Source organism: Quercus robur, chromosome 5, assembly GCF_932294415.1.
Source record: "Quercus robur chromosome 5, dhQueRobu3.1, whole genome shotgun sequence".
In the NCBI taxonomy this organism is placed as follows: Eukaryota; Viridiplantae; Streptophyta; class Magnoliopsida; order Fagales; family Fagaceae; genus Quercus; species Quercus robur.
In genome coordinates, this window is record NC_065538.1 from 8,322,425 (window position 1) to 8,349,679 (window position 27,255).

The 27,255-nt window shown below is 34.6% G+C and overlaps 3 protein-coding genes across 9 annotated transcripts; 2 read left to right on the top strand and 1 right to left on the bottom strand.

Annotated features, from left to right (window-relative positions):
* Positions 1 to 358: 358 nt before the first annotated feature.
* LOC126725023 (aminopeptidase M1-like) lies at positions 359 to 21,619 on the top strand. 3 transcript variants are annotated; one of them, XM_050429495.1, is made up of 19 exons: positions 12,554 to 12,866; positions 12,963 to 13,111; positions 13,802 to 13,904; positions 14,305 to 14,491; positions 14,691 to 14,784; positions 15,520 to 15,673; positions 16,117 to 16,221; positions 16,317 to 16,433; positions 16,911 to 17,024; positions 17,831 to 18,013; positions 18,119 to 18,440; positions 18,804 to 18,925; positions 19,014 to 19,111; positions 19,512 to 19,689; positions 19,778 to 19,892; positions 19,981 to 20,048; positions 20,137 to 20,214; positions 20,413 to 20,487; positions 21,267 to 21,619. In XM_050429495.1, exons 1-19 carry the CDS (start codon positions 12,636 to 12,638, stop codon positions 21,447 to 21,449), a joined length of 2,676 nt encoding a protein of 891 aa, XP_050285452.1. In that variant the 5' UTR covers positions 12,554 to 12,635; the 3' UTR covers positions 21,450 to 21,619. The 3 variants fall into 3 exon arrangements, with proteins under 3 accessions (XP_050285453.1, XP_050285454.1, XP_050285452.1); XM_050429496.1 differs by lacking the exons at positions 12,554 to 12,866; positions 12,963 to 13,111 and adding an exon at positions 359 to 480; XM_050429497.1 differs by lacking the exons at positions 12,554 to 12,866; positions 12,963 to 13,111 and adding an exon at positions 10,964 to 11,091.
* On the top strand, positions 1,316 to 6,591 carry LOC126725025 (uncharacterized). 5 transcript variants are annotated; one of them, XM_050429503.1, is made up of 9 exons: positions 1,316 to 1,842; positions 2,503 to 2,864; positions 3,316 to 3,491; positions 3,947 to 4,014; positions 4,162 to 4,263; positions 4,417 to 4,572; positions 5,568 to 5,681; positions 6,133 to 6,189; positions 6,266 to 6,591. In XM_050429503.1, exons 2-9 carry the CDS (start codon positions 2,758 to 2,760, stop codon positions 6,284 to 6,286), a joined length of 801 nt encoding a protein of 266 aa, XP_050285460.1. In that variant the 5' UTR covers positions 1,316 to 1,842; positions 2,503 to 2,757; the 3' UTR covers positions 6,287 to 6,591. The 5 variants fall into 5 exon arrangements, with proteins under 5 accessions (XP_050285460.1, XP_050285459.1, XP_050285456.1 ...); XM_050429502.1 differs by having other exon boundaries at positions 1,321 to 1,842; positions 3,892 to 4,014; positions 6,060 to 6,189; XM_050429499.1 differs by having other exon boundaries at positions 1,323 to 1,842; positions 6,060 to 6,189.
* A 569-nt stretch (positions 21,620 to 22,188) lies between the features above and the next one.
* On the bottom strand, positions 22,189 to 24,464 carry LOC126725024 (uncharacterized). The gene has a single exon (XM_050429498.1). It carries the CDS (start codon positions 24,208 to 24,210, stop codon positions 22,486 to 22,488), a length of 1,725 nt encoding a protein of 574 aa, XP_050285455.1. The 5' UTR covers positions 24,211 to 24,464; the 3' UTR covers positions 22,189 to 22,485.
* Positions 24,465 to 27,255: the final 2,791 nt, after the last annotated feature.

The window sequence follows — 27,255 nt, forward strand, 5'->3', positions numbered from 1 at the left end:
TTTCTTTTCCCAAAAAAAAAAAAAAAAAAAGTCTCATTTTCTTTCACTCATGCTCTTGTTGTATATATATCCTCTTTCAAGCCCAAAAAGTAAATTTGAAAAGGATAAGGTCGTTATTTTCCACGGGCCCTCTTGGCGTTATTTACTTATTTTCAGCTTGGCATGTGAAATTTCCGCTAAATCCAAAATTGTAAAGCAGGCAGCTGGCTTCTAGTTTCCGCCAAAGCTATTATTGAAGTCCTGAATAACCCCAACAATATTAATCTAATCATTTCCTCCATTTGTGGATGACTGCAGGCAGCTGGCTTCCTGAGTTCCCAGATTCGTTTTTGATCATTGTTATAGAGAAGCTAATAGGAGTGCTGATATGCTAGCTAGGATGGGAGCTCAGCAATCTTCCAGTTTTATTTTGTATGATAGTCCCCCTGAGGGCTTGCAATCTTTGTTAGATTTTGACTGTTCTGGTTTGTACTTAAACAGGTGCTGCCCTGAGACAGTTGTTAATTTCTAGTTTTAATGCATTTCCCTTTTTACCCAAAAAAAAAAAAAAAAAATTGTAAAGCAACTGTTATTTTCATTACACTCAATGCATGGGAGCATGCGTTGGCCAAAGTGTAATTGTCACTCTTTCTTCACAAGTTAACATGAATCAGCTAGGACTTGGATTTAAAAGTGGGTTTATTGGTTTCTCAAAAAAGAAAAAAAAAAAAAAGTGGGTTTATTGCAATGGTTTCACCTTCGGCTTTATTGCTTAATAGTTGAGGTCTTTTTTTCTTTATCTTTTTTTTTTTGTTACATGCGTGTATGAACAAAATTATTTTGTTTAAAAAATTTAAAGGATCGGGTTGTTTGTTTTTTGTAAAATAAGTTGATTTGCCTTAATTTTTTTTTTTTTAACTTTACTATTTATAAATTTTTCTGTGGGGCTATATTTTTTTTTTAAATTTATAAATTTTTTTATGGTCTTTAAAAGGAGAGAAATGTTATATTTACAATTTTTTTAACAAATTATTAATGTAGTGAGTAGTTGTTGGTAAGTAAAAAAAAATGTGATGTAGGTAATAGGTTCAGGTGTGAAGAATTTGCTATCTCAACCATTTGTAAAAATTTTGTAGAAAAATTTGTAACTATAACATTACGCTTATAAAAGAATTAATAAAAAAAATTTTAGAAGAAAAAGAATCAATAATATTGTAAGGAAACATATTATAATTTTATAGTGCGAGATTGCAAATTTTTTTTGTCTTTTCCCAGCCTAAAACGACGTAGTTTTGTTGTTTTAGCGGCTGGAATCCTAATTCCTAACCCTAAAGCTCACTGCCCCACTCTCATTTTGCGTTTGTCATTTTCATTTTTCAGACTCAGACTCTCAAATCTCAACATCTCCGCCTCACCCAAGCTCACAGCCTCTCTTCCTCACCGCTCACAGCCTCTCTGCCTCGCCGCTCAGACCTCGCCCTCTCCGCCTCACTCTCTCCGCCTCACTGCCTCTGTACCTCGCCTTCTCTGCCTCGCCCTCTCCGCCTCACACTCTGCCTCACCTTCTCTGCCTCGCCCTCTCCGCCTCACTCTCTCTACCTCGCCTTCTCTGCCGCTCACACTCTCTGCCCTTTGACTCGCCCACCCCGCCTCACTCAAGCTCACACTCTCTAGTCTCTTCCTCTCTGCCTCGCCCTCTCCGCCTCAATCATTTTTCTTCCTCTCCGCCTCACTCAAGCTCACGGGTTTGAAGTATTGGGTTTTTTTTTTTTCTTTTTGGGTTTTTTCCTTCTCATCCTTACGGGTTCTCGGTCTCGCCCTCTAAAGTGCTCTGCTCTCTGCTTCTCGGCTTCATCAGGTAAGGTAACATTCTTTTCTTTTGATTTTATTACTTGATTAATTGATTTTGATTACTTGATTTTGATAATTTTCTTTTCTCGTCCTTACGGGTTCTCGGTCTCGCCCTCTAAAGTCCTACATTTTTTGTGGTTGGGGTTGGATGGTAACTTGGGTGGATTTGAAGCAAAGCAGGGAGAATGATTGTTGAGTTTGTTGAATAGAATATGAATGTGTATCTATTGAATAGAATTTGAATAGAATAGAATATGAATGATAATCCAAGTCACCATTTTGTACAAATTGTTAACCGTTTTTCCCTGTAATTGCCTAATTAGAGGAGGATTTTTTGACGGGCTTTCAATGACTTGTTGATAAATGTTGTAAATCTGTAAATGTGTGGCAGTGAACTCTTTGTAATATGCTAGTCATGTTTTTAGTATATTAAAAAATTATTAATTATTTATATAATTTAAATAAATATTAATTAAATTATTTATGACGTCATCGGTCCGACCATAAAACCGGTAATTAGTTCATTTTTCGGTTCTTTCACCGTACCGGTTTTTAAAACCATGATCTCACCTCTCATCTCTAATTTCTATTTTCTTTCTTTCTTCTTCACGGTGGCGCTCGGTGTGGGTATCCTAATTTCTCCTTTCCCTTCGTGCTGGGTTCACTTTGCAGATTTCTCTTCTCTCTTCGCCTTTGCAGTGATGTTGTAGCCATGGGTTCGCCGTGGTTTGTGGGTTTCAGTTAGGATCGGTGTTAGAGGATTTCGGTTTTGTTGTCCATCGGCTTTGGAGGTTTATGGGTTTTGGTTTGAATTACTAATTCTGGGTTTTGGTTTGAATCACTGATTCTGGGTTTATTGGTGATTTGCGGATGGTTACAAATTTCTGGGTTTGTGTACTGATGCCAATGCTGTTGTGCTAAGTATGCATGTTGTTGCTGTTGAGGCATAGACTAAATTTCATGATGAATATACGTTGCTTTCAAAGGAGCTTCTCTGCTGCTTCTCTGGCCCCAGTGCAGCTTCCATCTCCAATGTATGACACACTTTATGCCCTTTACTTTTATACACTATGTACCATTTCGTTAACTCCGCCTTGTCTCTCTGCTTACTGATGAATATTTTGTTCACAACCAGTCCCAAGCCCGGAAAAATGAGTAGGATTGATGTCCAATGTAAAAAATTTAGTTACTCTATTATGAATGGATCCACTACAGATACACATTGGGCCTTCCCTCCTATGTGGAAAAGAATGCAACTAGTCTGTTGAAGGTCCATTGCCGATCCCAGAATTTTGGGACTAAGTCTCGGTTGTTTTGTACCATTTCATTATTGGGGATACATTTGAACATAGGCTTTATCAGTATTCTATGGGGCTTGATTGACTCTGTTATGCATATGTTCTATTGTTTGGATATGTCTTTCTAAACTTTATTATCTACATCAATAATGTGAAAACATTTTTTTGTTTTTTTTTGGGTTTCTAGGGAAGCCCATTTATGGTATATATTACCTAATGAGGTGAAGAATGCAAGCCTTCTTAATCAATATTTGGAAATTCTATCACCATGTGAGAAAGAAAATGTTTTCCGTATGCGTGGAGATCAGCTCCAAAGAAGAGCCCTGCTTGCCCGTGCATTGGTTCGCACTACCATTGCAAGATGTAGGTCCTTTTTTGCTTAATACTTTTATCATTCATTCTTCTTGTTAAATTTCATTTAATAATTCTTACATTTAGGTTGTCGCCATTGAGGTCAAATATGGTGAAGTGTTTCTTACATGTAAATTGTAGAGCCCACGGTTTTGTTGTATTTGTTGTGGTACACAACAAATTGTTTATTTCAACATTGGTCTAGATTAGTTGTACTGACAGGCAAATTTTTTAGTCTGAATGTGGCACAAAGTGGATGGCAACCTAGGCTTTGCTTTATAAAGATTTTGAGCTATATACATGTATGTACAAAGCTTTTTTAGTTATTTAAATGCTATCCACGTCCTTTTGTTTCATTACTTGACTATCTACTCTTTTGACATAAGAAGCATTCTTGTTTCCAATTTTGTAGAATATGTTGCATAGAGAGATTGGTGTATATTTAAACAAATTTCGTTTGTTACTAGATCATACAAATAGTCAAGTTGAACCAAGATCCTTGAAGTTTAACAAGAATATATATGGGAAGCCTGAGGTGAGTTTGTTTTCTGACCATTGATGTACAATAAGACTTTGTTCTCTACTTTTTTTTTTTTGTACCTTCCTTGCTTTTCGTTATTAGCATATCTCTTTAAAGTTCATTTGTTTTCTCATATTTGTTTCTGATAGCATATGTGAATAGGTAGAGTGGCAAGATGTTGATGGCTCACACATACCACCATTGCATTTCAACATTTCACACACTTCTTCTATGATAGCTTGTGGAGTGACTGTGAATTCAGCAGTAAGTTTTCTGTATATTCATGGGCCACTTATAACTTCTGCATGTGTGATCGTTATATTCTGTTCTGATTTTGTTCGATGTATTTATTGAATTATCTATTGTGTTGAAGAAACGGCAAATTTAAGCTGACATGATTTGCTTTTCCTATTGTAGATTGGTATTGATGTGGAAGAGAAGCAACGGAAGTTGAAAAATAATATCTTAGCATTTGCTCGAAGGTACTTTTCTCCTTATGAAGTGGGACTTTTAACTGCCATTTCAGACCCTGAATTTCAGCATCAGGAGTTTATAAAATTATGGACTCTCAAGGTGAGTTAGGTTGTGTGAATATTGATATGCATCAAGTACCTTCAGTTCATTGTTGTAGATGGGTGAAAATCTAATAAATCCTAATAATTAGTTTCATGGTAGCTTCTGCAGCAAATGCATGGTATGTTATAAAGTTTGGTAGCAGTCAATTTTGTTTACATTGCTAGAAGACCATTCCATCTTCAAGCAGTAATTCTAGTGATATGTCTTTTCATTAAGGAAAAAAAAACAGTAGATCTAGTTGAAAAATTAATATGTTCTTAACTTGTTAGGAAGTTTTACTCTATCATAGACAGTTCAATGTAGGGCAGCAGAAGTTTCACCTTTAAAGGAACTAGGATTGAGTACCTATATTCTTTATAAAAATAAAAAGTAGAAACAACACTTGAGTCGTGACACGCTTGAAATATATTTCAAATTTCTTTGGATTTCATAAAGATGCAGGTGGATAAATTCTTCTGGAAATTTTGTCTATTTATCATTGTCATCATTTGTGATCATCATCATCTTCTTCTTCTTCTTTCACAAGCATATGCCTGTGTTTCATTATGTTGGGCTCAGATATGTTGGCCTGTCCAGCTTGATTACCAGGTTTTCTTTGTATGTGACTAAACTATATGAATTATTCTTTCTATGTATCTAGTTAAAAAATAAAACCAATAGATATCAGACAAAAGAAAGAAGAGTCTAAAAGATTGTCCTAGAATTTACATGCTTTTTAGGAAATAATGCAAAGCAGTATGGATTTGAACAGTTGGATATACTGGAGTATGCATACACTTCTACATGAACTCAGGAAATCAAAACGATAGGATGATTGAGCTTTGCAGCCAATGAGCACTTGCTCAAAGGGCACCTCCTCATAGGTTAAAGACTGATTGGGTGTGTGTAAAATACCACCAAAAATGAAAAAAAGAATGATTGAGCTTTGAGAGTTGAATGTAATGTTTCTCTTCATGAAGCTGTTTTATTAATGTTATGGATCACACTTTCAGGAGGCATATGTGAAAGCATTGGGGAGGGGCTTCTCAGCTGCACCTTTTAAAACCTTTACCATTCGATTTAGGACTGCTACAGGTGGACATCTTTCTGAGCATAGAGATTCTGAGGTATCTGACTGAACTTAAGACAAGCTTAATTGAAAGTTTTCAAAGCATTCAAAGATAGTATTCTACTCAATAGGAAATTCAATCTGAACTTTTTTTACATAAGACGTGGTGGTGGCTTTGAGATTGTTTAGGTAGATGTTGGGATATTATTGTAGGATATGTCATTCCTTTCATCCTTATCGATTGAGTGCTTCATACAATTATTAATTTTCTTCTCCCCCGCGCCCCCCCCCCCCCCCCCCTACTCCTACAAACACATACATTTTTAGATATTGGGAAGTAAATTCTCATAAAATGTTATATGAAACAGAAATTGCATAAACATTTTTTCCTCAAAGAAGTTTCTGAAATCTCTTGCGGTTTTTATTATGCTGTCAGGCATTTGATGTAGTTGTTGATTCTTTTGATGATCCCAAGAACCTGACAAGCAATTGGCAATTTGCTCTCATAGAATTGGCTGGTTCTCATTATGCTGCTGTTTGCATTGAAGGGGATAGAACCACTGAAGGTAAGAATCTGAGTTTTCTGAGTAATATAAAATAACTTGCAAGTGTGGGTACATTTTTATATCTTGCTATTTGCAGGCAATGGGACCCGCCCAATGAAATTGACAGTGCGGAGAACCATTCCATTTGTTGAAGATGAATGTGTTTCTGGAACTGATGCTGTGGTAGCAATAGTTGGCTTAACTTAAGAATCATAAATGATTAATGGTTTTCATTGTGAACTCAGCTCTCCGACCTTTCCAAATTGTGTTTTTTAAGCAATTGGAGAGTATAACTTAACAGTATTATTATTTACTATCAGCAATGCGCCTCTGCTTTGCCTGTAGAATGGATATCAGATTTTGCAAAAAAAAATTGTCTATTGTATATTCATTTTAAATTTAAAGACCAATTCCTTGCATCAACTCTGAAATTTTTGTCTATGCTAGAATCAGAGCTCCCTAGGGCAAATTGTATCACCCCAAGCCAGGTGTCAATCTTGGAGCCTTTGCTGGGAACTCTGCTGGGATTCCATTAGTGCCCTCCAAATCACATTTCCTTAAGTTTCCCCATTTGGGGTTCATGTGCTTGATTCATGAACCAAAGAATACACGTTTTTAGTATGAAAATAAATTAATTTCAAGTTATTTCAGGAGCTTTAATGGCCTGATCATGGCTGCTCCTGGTTCTTGACCGAATGGGTTGGAGAAGAAAGAAGTGATAGTTGGCTGAAGCTTCCCAGCTTTCTGGCACATCACCTTCAGCTCTATGTCACATGAGAAATGATAGAATTTCAGCTTGTAAAGGAAGGGTTTAACCCCTGATGGACACATGTCCTCTTCTGATCTGATTGGATAAGTTAGGACTTGATGGGAATGGGCTCCAGTTGTTTAGTTGTGCTAAAATTTGGCTCGTCAACTCACGTGATCTTCAACTGTTGGAATTTGTGTGTGAGCTAGGCTGGCCCAGCTAGGCTTTGTAGTTTAAGCTTCTTTGGTCTTGGTTATCCTTACAAAATGAATAGTTTTGCCATGGGTGATATACATGGGCTTTTATAAATCTTGTAAGAGAGGTATTTCTTGAAGGATGAGTAATCATATTCCCCAAGAGTGAGGGATTTAGTATATGCAAAACAAGTGTCAAAAATAAAGTTTTGAGTTTCGTAAGTATGTGCCAAAATAACATTTTGGCTTTGTAAAGTATTGCCAAAATAATATTTGGTCTTCGTAAAAATAAGTGCCAAATTAGTATTTGGGCTTTTGAGTATAAAGTAATTGTTATTGCCAAAATAGTATTTTGGGCTTTGTAGGATTTTGTAAAAATATTGTCATGTAGCAACGGGCTTTGAGAGGTACTGTATCATAACGAGCTTTAAAGATGCCGTATTATAACGGGTTTTAGAGATGCCGTATCGTAACAGACTTTATAGATGTCGTATCGTAACGGGCTTTAGAGTGTCATATCGTAACGGACTTTAGAAATGCTGTATCGTAACGGGCTTTAGAGATGTTGTATCGTAACAGACTTTAGAGATGTTGTATCGTAACAGACTTTAGAGATGTCGTATCATAACGGGCTTTAGAGATGCCATATCGTAACGGACTTTATAGATGTCGTATCATAACAGGCTTTAGAGTGCCATATCGTAACGGACTTTAGAGATGCTATATCGTAATGGGCTTTAGAGTGTCGTATCGTAATGGACTTTAGAGAGGGTTTTGTTGGGCCATTTGGACTTTTCCCACAAGGTAAATACTTTTGGGCTTTTTATAGAGATGGTATAATTTTGTGGCTCAAGCAATATGGAGAGTATTTTTGTGAAACCCAAGTTGGATAATATGTGGGATATAATGGGTAATATTTGTGAGAGGGCCCAAGGCAATTTATGAGCTTGTGTGTGGAATATTTGTGAAAGTCCAATAACATGAAGAATATTTGGGTAATATATATATGGGGAATATTTATGTGGGCTCAAAATAATTTATGGGCTTATGTGGGTATTTTTGTAAGTGGGCTAATGAAATTAAGGCCCGAAAATTTATACATCAACAACAGCATACCATCCTCACGCTCCCAAGATGCCTCTTTCATCAAATGATTCTTCCAAAGCACCTTTACCCAAGATATTGGTCTATTGCATAGCACTTGCTCTTTATGATCCAAAATCTCTACCAGAACTTCTTCATATGACAAGTCATCTCTAATCTAAAGAGACTCATAGCTCAATACATGTGAAAGGCCAAGAATGTATTTCCTTAACATAGACTCATGAAAAATATTATGAATTCCTGATAGGGTCGGGGGTAGGGCAATTCTATATGCAACTTTGCCCACCCTTTCCAAGACCTCAAAAGGCCCTACAAACCTAGGGCTTAACTTACCCCTTTTGTCAAATCTCATTACTCCTTTCATAGGTGTAACCCGTAGGAAAACTTTATCTCCAATTTCAAGTTCCAAGGCCTTCATTTTAATGTCATAATAGTTCTTCTGTTTAAATAAACTCAAAGAATGCCCTATCATAGCTTTGCAACGCCTTTGTGTCCATTTCTAATGAGTAATACAAAGTACACAATATTTTTCATGACTTTTATCACAACTAGTAACATGTTTTGTTGTGATTAGAATTTAGAACAATATCACTTTCACTTAGGTCTACTACTACCACTAATACCATTTTTATTATTCACTACACCAATCACAAATTGTGTTAACTGTTGTGGAAATGAGAAAATGTTTTTTTTTTTTTTTTTTTTTTTTTGAGAAAATGTTGAGTGCCTAAATTTATTGATTTCTATTTAGAAATGTTGTAGATCCTATGACTTTCCAAACATTGAAAGCTTCCAAGAATACTTGTCAAGGATTCATATTAACATATCCCGAGCATTTTTTCTTGTTTGTGCTGTAAGGGATTAGTTGTTCTCTAATATCAATTGCTAAATGAAATTCAAGGACACTAGGGTCTAAGTATTCCTTTAATATTTCTGCAAGGATTGAAACTGGTTTATTTATTTGGGATCAGAATCTTAAAAGTTAAAGCCATTTATACTAAATTTTCTTTTCTTTTACTGTTAGTTTTGGTCTTAAATAAAATCTATATTCTATATAAAAATGGAAGCCTTGTAATAAATTTTGCAAAATTCTTGTTATGCTACATTATCACATCTTTTCCTTCTATTTTTCTTATTTATTATTTATTGTTTTTGTTGTAATTTTCACTTTGTTCAACTTTTTATCTCCTCCCATTGTTATCTTCTTAAAATTTTCATTTCAATCCTTTATGCATTCTTAAATTTTCTCCTTTAAATCTTTTAAATTCTACTCTTTTACTTTGTTCAACCTTTCATCTCCTTCAACCCTTCTTCTTCTATTTTATTTTTTTATATAAATTTTGTATAACTCCCTTTGCACCTCAATCACCTATTCCCAGGGGCGGAGAGAGGGGGGGTCGAGGGGGGGCAGCTGCCCCCCCTGACCTTCTCAAAAAATTTCTATGTTTTAGTAGTATACTATTAATAAACATAATAAAAGGTTATTTGCCCCTCTGACAGAAGCAACTTTTTAGTCAACAAGAAGACAATTTTACATCCACAAATTAAGCACTAAAGCAGCACTTTTATTAAATAATAGGTACCCCGCCTACAAGTACATTGGTTTTGCACACAACTTCGTTGAATAGGGCTGAGAAAAAAAATATAGTGATACCAAACTGTAGAACCTCACCAGTCAGCCTCTTATTTACAATTTTTTTTCTCTTGTAATCAACCATTTTCAGTCTCAACCTGAGGTTTTTGCTGATCTAAAAAAAAAAAAAAAAAAACCTGAGTTTTTGCTATAAACTCAAATGTCTACATAAGATTTTAAAAGCATTTATGGCATTGAGGAACATATATATACTTCATAGTAATATGTCCAGGTCAAATTCTAAACGAGCTTGTGTCGAAGTAGATTTTGCAATTGAGTAAATTTAACTAGAAATGAAAAAAAATATGAATCAAAGTAAAATTTTATATTAGATTATGTATGACAATGACTTTGGCATATAGTTGTTTATTTATCTTATTATTAGTATCGATTAATATTTCTTAGATTAATTTTACCTTCAATCTTGTCTTTAAATCTTGCCCTTCCTGACTTGAAATCCTGACTCCGCCACTGCCTATTCCTCCAAGTTCAATCCACAACACCAAAAGCAATCACCTATTCCTCCAAGTTCAATCCACAACACCAAAATAAATAAATAAATAAAGGGTCAATACTCTTTCTATTTCTTCAATTTAGCTTCCTTTTTTTCTTTATTTATTTATTTATTATTTCTATCACTTTTTTTTCCTTCCACTAATAGTCCTTTTTATTATTGTTGATTTAATTGCTGAATCAATTTTTTTTTAAGTTAATATGTTTTCACTTATGCATTTAAGTATTTTGATGCTTCATTTTCTTTTAAGTCTCCTTTACTTTCTTTTCCAAAAAAAAAATGTCTCATTTTCTTTCACTCATGCTCTTCTTGTATATATATCCTTTTTCAAGCCCAAAATGTCAATTTGAAAAGGATAAGGTCATTATTTTCCACGGGACCTCTTGGCGTTATTTACTTATTTTCAACTTGGCATGTGAAATTTTGGCTAAATCCAAAATGGTAAAGCAGGCAGCTGGCTTCTAGTTTCCGCCAAAGCTATTATTGAAGTCTTGAATAACCCCAACAATATTAATCTAATCATTTCCTCCATCGTGGATGACTGCAGGCTGCTGGCTTCCCGAGTTCCCCAGATTCGTTTTGATCATTGTTATAGAGAAGCTAATAGGAGTGCTGATATGCTAGCTAGGATGGGAGCTCAGCAATCTTCCAGTTTTATTTTGTATGATAGTCCCCCTGAGGGCTTGCAATCTTTGTTAGATTTTGACTGTTCTGGTTTGTACTTAAACAGGTGCTGCCCTGAGACAGTTGTTAATTTCTAGTTTTAATGCATTTCCCTTTTTACCAAAAAAAAAAAAAAAATTGTAAAGCAACTGTTATATTCATTACACTCAATGCATGGGAGCATGCGTTGGCCAAAGTGTAATTGTCACTCTTTCTTCACAAGTTAACATGAATCAGCTAGGACTTGGATTTAAAAGTGGGTTTATTGGTTTCTCAAAAAAAAAAAAAAAAAAGTTGGTTTATTGCTGGTTGTGTGCAATGGTTTCACCTCCGACTTTATTGCTTAATAGTTGAGGTCTTTTTTTCTTTATCTTTTTTTTTTTGTTACATGCGTGTATGAACAAAATTATTTTGTTTAAAAAATTTAAAGGATCGGGTTGTTTGTTTTTTGTAAAATAAGTTGATTTGCCTTAATTTTTTTTTTTTTTTTAACTTTACTATTGATAAATTTTTCTGTGGGGCTATTTTTTTTTTAAAATTTATAAATTTTTTTATGGTCTTTAAAAGGAGAGAAATGTTATATTTACAATTTTTTTAACAAATTATTAATGTAGTGAGTAGTTGTTGGTAAGTAAAAAAAAATGTGATGTAGGTAATAGGTTCAGGTGTGAAGAATTTGCTATCTCAACCATTTGTAAAAATTTTGTAGAAAAATTTGTAACTATAACATTACGCTTATAAAAGAATTAATAAAAAAAAAATTTAGAAGAAAAAGAATCAATAATATTGTAAGGAAACATAGTATAATTTTATAGTGCGAGATTGCAAATTTTTTTTTTAGGGGCACTCAGTTGGTGTGTATATATATATATATTACTATTTTTTATTTTAATATTGGCCCCACGTCCATGTGTCTATGGATCCGTTTAGATACAGTTTATTTTTGCTGAAAATAAAAACACTGTAGCAAAATAATTTTTAAATGTGTAAATAATACTGTAGGATTATTTTTATGAAAAAGTTACTCAAAAATGTAATTTGTAGGATCTGTAAACAGTACACAAATACACTGTTTACCATGAAAAAGTCAAATGTTGCGGCAAAAAAAAAAAAAAAAAAAAAAAAAACCAAATGTAAAATAACAAACGCATACGTAGCTTTCAGCTCAATCCAAACGGTCACTATGTGTGTGTTTGGGTTCACGTTTGCTGCGTTGCGTTTCCGTTTCTGCGTTTTCTCCTTTTTTTTTTCCACGCGTTTTCCCCCTCACAAGCGGCTACTGTTCATGTACTGCACATGAACAGTAGCCGCAATATTTGACCAGTTTTCTGTGAATAGTGCATCCGTGCACTGTTCATGAACCCACAAATTTTATTTTTTATCAATTTTTTCATTAAAAATGGGTCCCACGTTACTATTCACACATTTAAAAATTATTTTGCTACAGTATTTTCAGTTTTCAGTTTTCAATTTTAGCAAAATAAGTTCTATCCAAACAGGCCCTATATATCGAAAAGCTTTTAGCAAAAAAATATACAGTAAAGCCTCAGTAATCCATGCACTTCGCAAAACTAACACGAAATTCAGAGTGACTGAGAAACGTAGAGAGAAATGGAGACAAAAACAAAACAAAGCATAGAGCAATTCAAAGGACAAACAAGGCTACCAAAATTTGCAATCCCAACAAGTTATGATCTTTATATCAAACTTGATCTCACAGCATGCACTTTTTCTGGTACAGTACAAGTCAACCTTAACATCATCGAACACACTAAGTTCCTTGTCCTAAATGTTCTCGAACTTGATGTACATCAAGTCTGGTTCACCAACTCCAATCACCAAGTAATTAACACTCTCTCTTAAACCATTGGTTTTATTGTGCTTTAACTTCTTATGGGTTTTTTTTTTTTTAAATGATGTTTTTGTTGATTTTTGCAGACATATAAGCCTTGTGATGTTGTTGTTTTGGATGGTGAAGATGAGATACTGGTGCTGGGGTTTGATGAAGTGCTTAGTGTTGGTGATGGGGTTTTGGGGATTGAGTTTTCTGGATCCCTTAACCCACACTTGAAGGGTCTCTATAAATGGTAAATCTTTTTTTATTTATTTAAATTTTCTATCTTTTAGAGTGAGTTTGTTTCTAAATTTATGGAACTTGGAAAGTGATTTGGAATAATTTGGTTAGTTTTATTCAAGCTTTTTCTTGTTTGGTTGCTAAGAAAATCAGTGAAAAGAAAGAAAGAAACTATAAATTTTGAATTTTTAGTTACTTTTGAGAATGATCAAATACATAATAATGAAACTGAACAACTATGTAAATCATTGAGATGAACAGAGATAATTTTCTCGAATTATATATGGTAATTTCATTCTGTGACGAATTTTAGTGCTCAAGTAAATTATTTTTAACATTAACACTTGCTTGCATCATTTTTTCATCTTTCGTACTTTTGTATTTGATGATTCATTTCTGTGTCTGTATAGATCTTGCACACATTCTTTGATTATGATATTTAGCTCTCTCTTTTTCCCCCTTTTTAACTTGGCAGCAATAATTGGTTTTTTATTGATAGATGAATATTGGACATATAATGAGATCATATGTATGACCTCATTTATTTTGTAGATCTTGGGAAAACCAAAAACAGTAGATGCCAGTTTTATTGTTCATGTATTAATTTTATCTTGAAACTTAATATATTTCTCAATCTTGAATGGTGAAAATTCATAATTTGGACCCCGAAAGGTGAAATCCTGGTTTCTGTCACTGTTTACAGTACTTATGTGGATGGGGGAGTGAAGAAGAATATGGCAGTTACTCAGTTTGAAGCTGTGGATGCAAGGCGGTGCTTTCCTTGCTGGGATGAACCTGCCCTTAAGGTATGCGTAATCGAGAACTTGCTTTTACCCTTGGAAGAACTCATTATTTTACTTGTTTAGAACCTTTGAATCAATCTTCCGTAAGTGGCATTTAATTAGTGTCATGTACATGCTTATTTGAAAGAATTTGTGAAATAGAACTTTAATCATGAAAAAAGAATATAAACACATTACCACAGATTTTTGAGAAAAGTTTGTTAATACTGATGCACATAAAACAGATAGGTACAGGACATACATGTATTTTCATTTTGTTTAGTAAATGTTAATGAATAACAAGTGGCAGAAAATTTCTGATTGAAGTTACATAATACTCTTCTCATGTGGTCTAAATTACTTTGAAAATTCATTTTTCCCCCTTCTATATACTACTCAGAAATTACTAATACTTTCTTTACAGGCCACCTTCAGGATCAGGATAGACGTGCCATCAGAGTTGACAGCATTGTCTAATATGCCAATTGCTGATGAAAGGCTTAATGAAAATATTAAGACTGTTTATTTTGAGGAATCTCCGGTCATGTCAACTTATTTGGTGGGTGTTGTTGTTGGGGTATTTGATCATATTGAAGAAACAACAGCTGATGGTAATGCATATATGGCAGAGGCGCATTCATTTACTCTATTTCTTCTTCTTTTTTGGTTTAAATAGCTTATTACACTAAAATGGTGGGAAAGAGCATGTGGCCTACCTTGACTAATTTGTTGAGAATCCATAGTTGAACCTAAAAATTTTAAGACTAGGGATTGGTTGTTGTTATATAGAATAATGCACTGTGCATGCAGGGATCAAGGTTCGTGTATATTGTCCTGTTGGAAAGAGTGATAAAGGGAAGTTTGCTTTAAATCTTGCTGTGAAGGCGCTTGACATATTTACTAGGTAATTTCCCCTTTTATTTTCCTTGTTCATGTGGAGATTTTAAATTTTATGATCTTCAGCCTCATAAATCAATAAATTGAAATGTGTCCAACATAATGTAGTTTTACACAGAACTAAGTTATGAGGGAGAAAAAACAGCCACATGCCACAAAATAGAGAGTTTAGTGTTTGCTTATGTTCAAGGGAAGGTGATCCTTTCAATTCTTTCTTGTTTGACCTTGCAAAGAACAGAATGAATTTCTCCCTTCTACCCTATTTAAAGTAACAAAGAGCATGATTTCAGATAGGATAGAATGGCAAAAAGGAATTCATGTGGCTGACCAATCTAATCTGTCAAAGATCCATAGCCAACCCCAAATTTTGGGACTAAGGCTTTGTTGTTGTTGTTTTTGTTGTCTTTCCTTCTTTTCTTTCAATTGATTGGTAAAGCTTGTGTACCAATTTAGCTTCTCTGCACTATATGACTGCACCCAAAGCAAGTACCTGATACACATGGATTTCTTCCCTCATTGGGTCTCCCCTTCAAAATTTTCCAAATTAAAACAAAGACTGTTTTAGATAACTTGACCTCCTTTATCCACGGAGATCGCCTGAAAACAGAACCAGTGTTATAGTGTAGGTTAGAAGAATCAAAAGTTACGAAACATTGTGTTTTTTTGCTTTGGTTGAAGACTGTTTAAGTTCTCTGTGGTGATACTGATAACACTGGTCAGCCCTGATTATGGAATCATTTAGGTACTTCTCAACTCCTTATCCACTTCCAAAACTGGATATGGTTGCAGTCCCTGAATTTTCTGGAGGAGCTATGGAGAATTATGGTTTGATCACATATCGTGAAAATATACTACTTTACGATGATTTGCTTTCATCAGCTAACATGAAGCAGTTTGTAAGTTACATATCTAACACTTTTTTTTTGTAAGTTACATATCTAACACACTTTTAGCTTCAGTTTTCTCCTTTGCATTATGATGCTCCCAAAAAGTAATCAATCTACTGCGAGGTGCAGATCTGCTTGTCAAGAAATGAAATTCAAGACAATTTTTGCCTTACTTTTTCTCCATTTCCCTTTTCATAAATGAAAACATATAAAAGGGAAGTGCAGTATTATTTTTTCTTTCCCCAAAAAGCCTTAAGACAGAATAACTGACAATTATATATAATTGATTTATGCAGTCAACCCATTAAAGAGTTTATATATAGATACCAATGAGAAAACTCTGGAAGCAAATAACAGTTCAATTACAAAAGAAATGACATTGAAATATGATTCTTCATTCATTTTTCTAAATACTTGTATGTAATCTTCAAAGCTTATTCATGTTTTGCCAGCTCACGATTGTTGTATCACATGAAGTAGCCCATCATTGGTTTGGCAATCTGGTAACAATGGAATGGTGGAGTCATTTATGGCTGAATGAGGGATTTGCAACCTGGGTAAGTCATCTTAAATCTCTGCAACCACTTGTCTGGCCATTCCACTGCATTCAATTTTATGATTTTGGTACCTCTGTTCAATCTTAAATCTCCAGATAAGTTATATGGCCACTGACATCATATTTCCTGAGTGGAAAATATGGACTCAGTTTCTTCGACAAACAGCTGATGGCTTACGTATGGATGCAATGGAACAGTCACATCCTATTGAGGTAAGTGAATGCTCCAGAATTTTCTGGTTAGTGGGAACACATCACTTACACGTTAAATTATATAGCTTATTAGCAAATGCAGTCATAAAGCAATGGTAAGAAATAGTTATTTAGAGCAAACTGCTTCCCCTAATGGCCTGTTGTACTGAATTTTCAAGCACTGCAATGAATATCATCAAAGTAAATGCATGCATTGACATGTGGTGAACTTAATGTGTCTGGGTGTCTGTGCACATGAACTTGCATCTATCATCTGTGTGTTTGGAGTTCTACCCAGTAAAATGGAGGTAACAATGCATGGAAATTTCTTATAACCCAACTCCAAAGATTGTAGCACAATAATTACTACATCTTAATAAAGTCCCAATTATGACTTCAAATGAGAGAAAATTGTTAGGCAATTTGCTATATAAAGCAAGCATAACTTCAACATGTAGTTCAATTATGTCCTTCACATGCCGTTTGGAATATTTTCAGGTGGAGGTACATCATGCTCGTTCAATAGAGGAAATATTTGATGATATCAGCTACAAAAAGGGATCTGCTGTTATTCGAATGTTGCAGGGTTATCTTGGCGATGACATGTTCCAGGTGGGATAGTTTGAGTTCTTAGCTTATAGCGTTGTTTTTATATGAAGCACCAAACAATGACTTTATATTTTCATGGTTAAAATTCTATGTGGATGTTATTACTAAATTTTATATATATAAACACACTCTAAAATGTACACATGGCTACAAGTTGGCATTTATTGTCTGATGTAATTTGGTTTTTATATCTTTAATGGCTCTCTTACCCATTAAAAAATACATCTTTCACTCTATAATTATCAAGACTATTGTGTAACTTCTGTTTTTTGTTGACCATATTCTATGTTAACAATGCTGTTGTTGTCTTTGATTGGATGGTGGGCTAAAAAATTTCGAGTTGCTGGGCATGTGACTCAGCCCTCAGGATACTTTTTCCATGTAACATCTTCTAGGTTTCTTCCTGGGTAGAAACTCTTTGTCCAGTGTGGTGTGATTTAGGAATCTATATCTGCATTGTGTCTGTTACGTTCGTCATATTGGAAGCATTCTTTGATCACTCTTTCCACTGGTTGTTGTCAGTAACGTGTACAATTTATCATTTCTTGGTGTGGAATAAATTAACATCACTTTTTCATGGAAAATGAGGTTCTTGGTAAGGAAAATGTCAACATGAAAACTTTTGTTGTCAAAATGTTGTAAATAAAGTCATGAACAAAATGACTAAGGGAAAGGTTTGGAGCATGTTCCATCATGTAGTCATTTACTATGCATTTCTTGAACGTAATCATTTTACTATGTAATGAGTTGATAAAAATTAAAGTTGCTTAAATCACTTATTTAACTCTGTGACTTCTTATTTGAAACAGAAATCCTTAAGTTTATACATAAAAAGATATGCTGGGAAAAATGCAAAGACAGAAGATTTATGGTGCGTTCTTTCAGAGGAATCTGGTCTTCAAATCAACTCAATGATGGATGATTGGACGAAGAAAAATGGATATCCAGTTATCTCTGTAAAATCCAAAGATGATATTTTGGAATTTGAACAGGTCTTGTTATTGATTAATAAGCAAACATGCATGCATTAAAAGATTCACAGCCACAAATTTCATCTTTATTACTTTGGAGACCTGATACATTTTTAGGATCTGCAGTCACAATTCTTGTCGTCTGGTTTGTGTGGTGATGGACTATGGATTGTTCCAATAACAGTATCCATTGGCTCATACATCAAATGCAAGACTTTCCTTTTGGAAAAAAAGTCTCAAAAACTGGATTTATCTGAACTGGTTCATTCTCCCCACCAAAACAAAAGCACATTTAACGAAAAGAATGAAGAGAAATGTGATGAACATTTCTGGGTCAAAGTTAATATTGAGCAGAGTGGTTTCTACAGGGTAAAATATGAAGATAAGCTTGCAGCCCGACTGAGGAAAGCCATAGAGAGTAATTGCTTGTCAGCAACAGATAAATTTGGTACATACTATGTCCAAAGATGAATTAATAACTGTATCTTATGTTGTTGTAGTGGGTATGCTGTATCTATTGGCATGATCACATGGTGTGAAGTATACTAGATTTCTCATTTTTGTGCCTGATCCATCAGGTGAGTTCCACAGCAGGGTGGAATTCCAATGAGTAGAGTTTGGCTAACTTAATACTGCATATTTGGTCTCTCTATATATTAAATCCTTTTGAATACCAAATGGACTGTTCAGGCTACATATTTCCCATCCCTATAATTAATTCCATCCTTTTGTGGTTTCCTTTATTTCTGCCATTATAAGCTCAGTGATCACTGTCGAATAGCATATAACTCCTTGCAGTCTCAATTTTCAGGCATTTTGGATGACACATATGCTCTTTGTGTGGCTTGCGAGCAACCACTGTCGTCATTGCTTTCCTTGATGGATGTATACAGAAAAGAGCTTGATTTTATTGTGTTATCGAAACTCATTAATGTAGGGATAACTTTTGTATCTTGATAATGTTACCATTTTCATCAAATATTTACCAGAACTTGAAGTTTTTATGTGATATATACAACAGGTATGTTATAAAGTTGTTGAGATCTCTGGTGATGCTATCCCAGATTTAGTGAATGACTTGAAACAATTTTTCATCAATCTCCTTCTGTTTTCCTCAGAGTAAGAACTATCACCATATATTTTAATATGCCAACCCTCTTGTTGCGGGATATTTATTGGAACCTCTTCTTCATGAATGTTTACTTTGAGTGGAGATGAGTTTTTATTCTGTTTGCAACTTTCTTGGTTAGGGCTGAGGAGTATGAACTATGAAACAACATTAAAGAAAAAAAAATGAAAAGAAAATTCCTTTGTATCTTTCAATTGTGCATCAAATCGTTTTTCAAATATATGAAATTCTATCTCACAAAATGTATATCATCGTCTTTATGATGTTTTCTAGTCTCCTTGGCATCATGTTTCACATTACTGACATTTTTTATGTACTGGATTTTTGTTATGGAGTGAAGTAAGCTTCTTCATACATTTAAATATCATATTCTTTTTATTCTTTGTGCAGAAAATCAGGATGGGAATCAATACCTGGAGAGAGTCATTTAAATGCACTATTGAGAGGAGAAGTCTTTCTGGCCTTGGTTACTTTTGGCCATGATAAAACTAACAAAGAAGCAGTCCAGAGGTTTCAGGCATTACTGAATGATCAAAATACTCCTCTTCTGTCAGCTGACACTAGAAAGGTAATAGTTTTACCTGTATATCTGAATCACTCTTCATTCATAGGGGTCTGTTCAAGGTTGATATACAGAATTGCTATGTGCCCTGCAGGCTGCTTACATTGCTGTATTGCTGAACACTAGCACCACGAATAGGAATGGGTTTGAGTCCTTACTGAAGCTCTATAGAGAAGCAGATACAGTGCAAGAGAAAGAACCACTTTTACGTAATAAGTAGTAACATTTGAAATAATATCCTGTCTTTGTGGATAAAAGCTACTTAGATTTAATGCCATTCCTTTGATCCTTATACAGGTTGTATTGCATCGTGTCCAGACCCAAATATAGTTCTTGAGGCTCTGAATTTTATGTTGTCTGAGGAGGTACTTGCTGTGCATATTGAATTACGGTTTCTAAAAGTCCCATCTTTCTTGTCAGTCTAATTTTTGCTTCATCTCAATATCTTTTCAGGTTCGAGATCAAGATATTCTTTATGTGCTTGCTGGACTAAGATCTGAAGGGCGTGAGGTAGCGTGGAGATGGTTGAAGGTATGCATTTCATGGTCAACATCTTCATTATGAATGTATTACTATCATATTGAAATTAAGAAAATAATTTGAAGTATGTATAGATATGGATATAGTCAGGAAAGTATTATGATTGGGTGTTAGGATGAAGGTTTCTTCTTGAATTTTACACTTTGTGGAGGACCTGGAGGCTTATTATTTTTTTTGTGATAAATGCAGGAGAATTGGGACTTGATCTTTAGCAAATATGGTGCAATTCTACTCCACCAGTTCATTACCTACATTCTCACTTTGGTAAGCAATTCAACCTAGTTGGATCGCAATGGTATATGTGATGCATCTTGAGTCTGTATTTTCATGCATGTTGTTAGCTATGATTCATTGGTTGACAAGTTCAGTAGAAAACTCTATGCAATTTGATATGTCGCAATAATTATATATTGATAAATGTAGTTTGACCTTTGAAAATAGTGCTTTATCTATAGTAGTTAGACATATCAAGCTTAAGGTACTGCTGCCTTGTTGCGTACCATCCACCTATACCTTAATTGGCATGGGTCAAATTCACTGTCAGTTTTTTGAATAAATTGTATTATAATTTTTTTAAAGGGTGATTTCAACATATCAAGAAAAATAAGATTATTTTTTTGTGAATATTCCACCACTCAAGGACATGTTCCTTACTTATGAATGACCTTGAAAAGTTTGTTTCTATTAGTATGATGAAATTCATCATAGGAAAAGTAATCACCATCAAATTACTCATATTATGTCCAAAAAGCCAGTTATCTCTTGAAATCAGTTTTGTTGTGTCTATCAATTTTTGATAGCTTGTTCCTAGTAATGACTAGTGAAACTGCTGAGTTTTAACATTAGTGCTCAATTAAATGATGAAATCGATTACTGCTAAACCAATGTCTATTTGAATATATGCACTCATTTATATAAGATCACATATCTGATTCACTTAATATAAAGCAATCACAGTATGCCAAATTATGATATTTGGTAAATCTATCTATTTGTATTCCTAAAGACAGATTGCTCACTCCTTGAATATTATCAAACGGCAGTTTTGCAGCAATGAAAAGGCTGAGGAGATAGAAGAATTTTTTGTCAGCCGAGTGCATCCTTCTTTTACTAGGAATTTGAAGCAAAGCATCGAGGAAATCCGACTCAAAGCAAGGTGGGTTGAGAACATAAGGCAGGAGCAATCTCTACCAGAACTAGTCAAACAATTGGCTCTCAAGAAATGAAAGCCTTCACTTTGATTCCAAAACTATATTGTGATTATGTTAAGACTGATGAGCTACATACACTGCATACTCCACAAATTGTGTTCTATATGTATGGTGTATTGGTGTTATTCAAGTCAACTTAATATACCATGAACAGGTTCCAACCTGGCATCATTATCCCAAGGCAAGTCAGTTGAGTCAGACCAGCAAATCAACTGGATTATATATATTCTCAAGTTCCTTTTCAATATTCCTACTAGCCACTAGGACAGCCATACCTAGTCTTAATTTATTTGGTCAGGCGGAAAGTGGTTTATTAGAGCCCTCATACAAAGTGCACGACCCCAAACGCCTTTGCTTAGTTTATTATAAGCTGAACACCTAAAACAAAAAGTTAAAATCGTCTATAAAATATCTTTACTTCTTTCATTACTTTTATAAACTATTGTCATGACCTTACTTGAACAGGAAGTGTTCTATATCAACTATCTGTCAGAAGCCAACATAGGGCCATTCCATAGCCCAATCTCTCTCCCCTTGAAGTTGTCTAAATTCAAAAGTAGCATTACTTCTGCATTACTACTTACCTGTCATGTGCTTATAGTCCCCATTCCCTGGACTACTCCCTCTCATACGTAGAATCTCGCACAGAAAGAAAGGTAAAATCCAAATGTAAACACGCGTTCCTGTCCATTTTTAATAAAAAAAAGGCCAAAGACCGCAGCTTTTGAATAAACACAAAATCTGACAACCTTAATGTCCAAAGCAAACCTTATCATACATCTCTGTAAATTTTTTTAATAAATAAAATTGGAATTTGGAAAACCTCATAAAAAAAAAGAATTAACAAAAAAAGAAAAATATCCCAAATACATTAAACTTCCTCTGTAACTATATATGTAACATGTATAATCAGATTTTATGTGTATGTCAGAACAGCTCACTTTTAACAAAACCTTCAAAACAGAAAGTCAAGACTGAGAAAAAAAATCAAAAAATGACCAAAAAAGGAAAAAACCCCCCACTTCACTCTATATTGGGTCTGATCTTCCTCTCACTTTGGGCTTCGTTCTGGGCCTAGATTGGACCTCCCTCTCCCTTGCTTCTCCTTGAAAGAATTCATCTTCTGCAACAACAGATCAGCTCTAAACTTTGCAATGAAGCTATCAGCCTTAGTGTCAACATCAGGACTGGGACAGAACATAGTCTTTGTAGGTGATTCTCCACCATCCATTGGATCTGGTGATCCACTACGCGAACTATTATTGCTTTTTATCCTAACATAGTCACCCTGCACCTCAAATTTCCAAGGCCGCATTTTGAAAGGCGGCGGTGGTGGTGGCGGTGGTGGTATTGGATTAAGTGGTGACTCGTTACCTGAGCTCACATTGTCGTCCCCACTATTGAAAATCCTTGTTTTAACCGGCAATGGAGGTTTCCAAACCTTAGCTTGTGGTTGTGGTTGTGGTGGTGTTGGTGGTGGTGGTGGAACTGAATGAACTTTTTTGGCCTTACCCTTTTTAGAAGAGAATAAACTGTGGAAAACTGATGGTGGAGGCGGCAGTGGAGGTGGTGGAGGTGGTGGCGATGTTGGTGGATATAAAGGATGAGAAGTAGAAGAAGAAGGTTGAGAATTTAGAAAGGTGTCAAAATTTTCAACACTCTTTTGTCTTTGCTTCTTCTTCTTCCTCCTTAATGAGCTCAAGAAGTCTTTAGTGGCTGATCCTCCTCTCTTCTTCTCATTCTTGTCACCACTCCTTTGCTCCACTTGCTGAAACACTGGTGGTGGCGACGGTGGTGGCCGTGGCAGAGGCGGCGGAGAAGGTGGGGTTTGGAGATTCTTGACTTGTGAATCAATTTTTTCTGGGGTTCCAGTCTTTTCTTTGTGTCCAAGAGTTTGATATGTTCTCTTTTTTCTGTGCTTGACCACCTTAGGCGGTGTAAATGGTGACAATGGTGATGGTGGTGTAGATGGCTGAGGTAGTGGCGATGAAGGCAATGGTGGTGATGGAGACTTGTAAGATGGAACTTCTTCTGTAGAAGCCACAAAAGTGTCTACGTGTATATTCTTGGGCTCCAAGGCATCTTCTTCTACTGCAGGAACCACAAAAGGATCATCTTCTTCTACTGCAGGAACCACAAAAGTATCTCTAGGTATATTCTTGGGCTCCAAGTTACCTTCTTCTTCCTCCTCTTGAGGTTGATCTCGCGTTGGATGGCGATGATGCAGCTGATCTGAGCTCGGAAACCGAAAATTACCACTAACATTGGTGTCATCATAGAATCTCCACCGTTCATCATGGCTCACCCAAGCAGATTCTTGCCTAAGATCCGGGTATGAACTGCTGCTCCTTAACCTGTTGATGGTGCTATAGCTATCAGCTGTACGATCTGAGTACTGGGTGTACCATTGATTTGAGGTTGATGGGGTTGACTTGTGAGCCTCTTGTGATGAGCTTGAAAGGCTTGCATCTTCATAAGAGCTTGTGTTTTCATTGTTGTTGGTGTTTCTGCTGAGGAATCCACAAACAATGGCAAAGAGAACAAGGACTAGATTGAGGGAGTCCCAGCTTTTCTTCACTAGATGTGGTCTAAATATTTGTGATGTGAAAGACAGGAATGAAGGAATTACTATGAAGATAAATAAGATGGCTATGACTAACAAAAGTACAAGAAGAAGACCAGGGTTGAGGAAGAGAGATGATGAGTGGCGACGGCGGCGGCGAGAGTGAGTGTTTTGTAGCCAAAATGGTGAGGGCACTTCTTCCTCTTCTTCCATTATTTGAAGCTGAATTGTGTGTTTACGCCTTTTCACAGCAGAGAGGTGTGGAGGAGCTGAGGAGGATGAGCTTTTTGAGACACTTTTCTTTTGCTTTACCTTATGTAATATGCTTTTGTGTTTTGCTTTTGCTTTTGCTTTTGATTGCTTTGCCTTTGATAAATTATTTGGCTTGGATTGATAGAATGTGTATTTATTGTTGAAAATGGGGAGTGATGGGTTTATAAGTTACAAGCATCATCACTCTTACATAATGTGGGGTCCTTTTTTATTTTTATTATATGACAGTATGATTCATGTCCAAGAAAAACGTTAGCATCTGTCATTGTTAGTATGACAGCTAAATTTGCATACTACAGGCATATGATTGTAGAAAACCATGTGATTTTATCTTTTATTTTTTAAAGTTTTGAGCTTTATAACTTTGACCAAGTAGCTGATTCAATTATTGAGATCCTAGTTCAATCTGAATATGGTAAAATTGTGTGTCATTAATTTTTCGCCAAAAAGTAAATTTGTATCTTTTATAAAACAGTTGGGTAGGAAAAAGAAACATGACTTTTCTTACACATTTTTGTAGTTGGCACCACAAAAAGGCCTGAATTTGCGGCTTGTATCATGTAAATTGATTAGCCTCTCAAGAAATCCAAGCTATTTATTTATGTATTAAAAGTTAAAACTACCACTTCATTTTTTTAGAAGGTTCATAATTGTTGCTTTAAAAGCAAAGGAAGAATTATGGGCTCACCGATTTGGTCATGGTCACACACACATTCCGCGTTAAGACAATTAAATCTCACAAAACCCAAAAGAAAAATAGATTGATCAAACAAAAAAAAAAAGTATTATTAATAATTTAATATGATGTTTTTGTACAAGTTTTATAGAGTAAGACAATGACAATGACAAGTATAGAGAAAAAGCTAGGTACAACGTATAGACGTTTAGACAAACGCGTTTTCCACTCATTGTTATATGTCTCTATCAGATTGTTTTATTCTTCACTAAAAGCAACCACTTTTAAAGTTGGAAAACACTATTCAATACTTCTGCAGCAAGCTTCTAAACTTTGGCATCAAGAATGTCAAATGGTTTCATTTCCCCCTAACCCTGCGAATTCATCAGTTTAACATTGTTATTATCTTATTTGTATGAAAGTTCAGTATAACAAATTTCACAATATTTTTCATAAAGTAAATGCTAGTATACACGGGTCGTTGCATGCAATTGTAAACACAATCCTGTGTGTATGTTGTGTGCAACAATAGTATAAAATAAACATTCCTCTTTTTATAACGGTTAGGTAGAAGATTATGATAAGTGTACAATATAAATAATATTAGTAATGATTTCATGTGAAAATGATGTGGTACTATTACTAATGATGTCAGTGACAACTGACAAGTTTATATAAAAGTAATGTTGCACAAATCGTAACCATTTAAGTAAGTTGTGATTTTTTTTTATAGGTCTTATCACCCTTTTTTTTTGTTGAGATTAGTAGATAATAGGGGATGGAAATGTAGGTTTTGAGCCATAAACATGAACACCACAAAGAAATATCACTTCAACAGTTCAACCCCATTACTCTTCCTTTATCATTGGAATTTCAACATCGAAATGATGTATTTATATGAAATTCTAAGAAACTTATAATGTTTTTTTTTTTTTTTAAGTATGTAAGGGTCATATGAGCTCTACATTCAATTTCTTGTTGGGTTTTTTAAGGGATCTTTTGTTAGCCGACATCCTTTGCATAAAAGAGTAATTATAAGGTAGAATTTCACTTGCAACACAATATAACTGACATGATAAGCCTTTATTGTTGCAGAAATTGTTCCACAAGATAATGCACCAGAATTTTAAAGAACTGAAAACAATTTTGAAAAAAAAAAAAATTTTGAAAGGCTTAAAAATAAGCTGCAGGGCTCAGGACACAACACCATGGAGTTTGCTCAAAGTTTTATTGTCAGATTACAACAGCTTTGTTTGGCAGACAGGGATTCCTTGCTCACATGAGAATTCAATTTCCCATGCAAACAAATTCTTGAGGATAATATTTGTAATAAGTAACATAGTATTAAACAAGTAAGTTTTGATTCAGCAAAAAATAAAATTTTGAATTAATTAAAATAATAGACACGAAATCTAGATGAATAATTCCGAGAGGGCATTCCCACCAAAACAGTATGCACCTTTGTTTTTTGTATTAGTTAAAATAATAAACACGAAATCTAGATGAATAATTCCAAGAGGGAAAGGGAATTCCCACCAAACAAGTATTCACATTTACAATTGGCAAACACACGTGATGCAGATACAAAACGCAGCATGTCTACAGACTCTACACAATGTGCACTGGTAATTCTAGAAGTTTGGTGTGAATGGTTAGTTGCTATGTGGACCGGTAGAATCAAAAGGTTGTGTTGTGACTTAAAAGACTACTTTTTTATTTAAGGGATATTCTTAATGCATTTGTTAATAAATTATAGATTTAGCTTACTTTCAGTACTTTTTTAATTAAAGATCTCATTTTGTTTTAAATACACAATAGCAGATAGTAGTGAGTTTTAATTTCCACATTTTATTTAGTTAATAGATGATGTGATAGTTTCTTATTAAAACAAAAAGAAATTTCAGTTAAAAAATACTTAAGGTATGCCAAATTCATAAATTATTTTAGAAAAGTTTTAATCTCACTTTCATGGGAATATAAAAAGCTATAAAAAATTAATTTTTTTTCCCATAAAGAGTTTCTAAAAAAAGTTTCTAAACCAATATTCTTAGGGCATCAATTAACTTTTTCTTTTGTGTGAAGGATTTGAAATTTATGACGTTTGTTTCAAGATACTTGTTTTTTATTATTATGATAAGACACCAATAAATTTCTTTTTAGTGTGGACAAGATTTGAATCAAATCTTTTTCTAGAGAAAATCAAATCTCCTACGTAGTGGGTTTTACTACTCGTAGTCTTATAAATCACCATCTAATAATAACATGATTCTCTCCGATATGGAGAAAAACTTTTTCTTTTTCACAACACA

Coding starts and splice junctions, on each gene's coding strand:
- LOC126725025 (XM_050429499.1), top strand. CDS start 2,758: ATGTTGTTGCTGTTGAGGCATAGACTAAATTTCATGATGAATATACGT. Junction 2,865..3,315: donor GTGCAGCTTCCATCTCCAAT/GTATGACACACT, acceptor TTGGGTTTCTAG/GGAAGCCCATTTATGGTATA. Junction 4,015..4,161: donor ATATATATGGGAAGCCTGAG/GTGAGTTTGTTT, acceptor ATATGTGAATAG/GTAGAGTGGCAAGATGTTGA.
- LOC126725023 (XM_050429495.1), top strand. CDS start 12,636: ATGGAGACAAAAACAAAACAAAGCATAGAGCAATTCAAAGGACAAACA. Junction 14,492..14,690: donor TGAAGAAACAACAGCTGATG/GTAATGCATATA, acceptor CTGTGCATGCAG/GGATCAAGGTTCGTGTATAT. Junction 17,025..17,830: donor TTGGCGATGACATGTTCCAG/GTGGGATAGTTT, acceptor TATTTGAAACAG/AAATCCTTAAGTTTATACAT.
- LOC126725024 (XM_050429498.1), bottom strand. CDS start 24,210: ATGGAAGAAGAGGAAGAAGTGCCCTCACCATTTTGGCTACAAAACACT.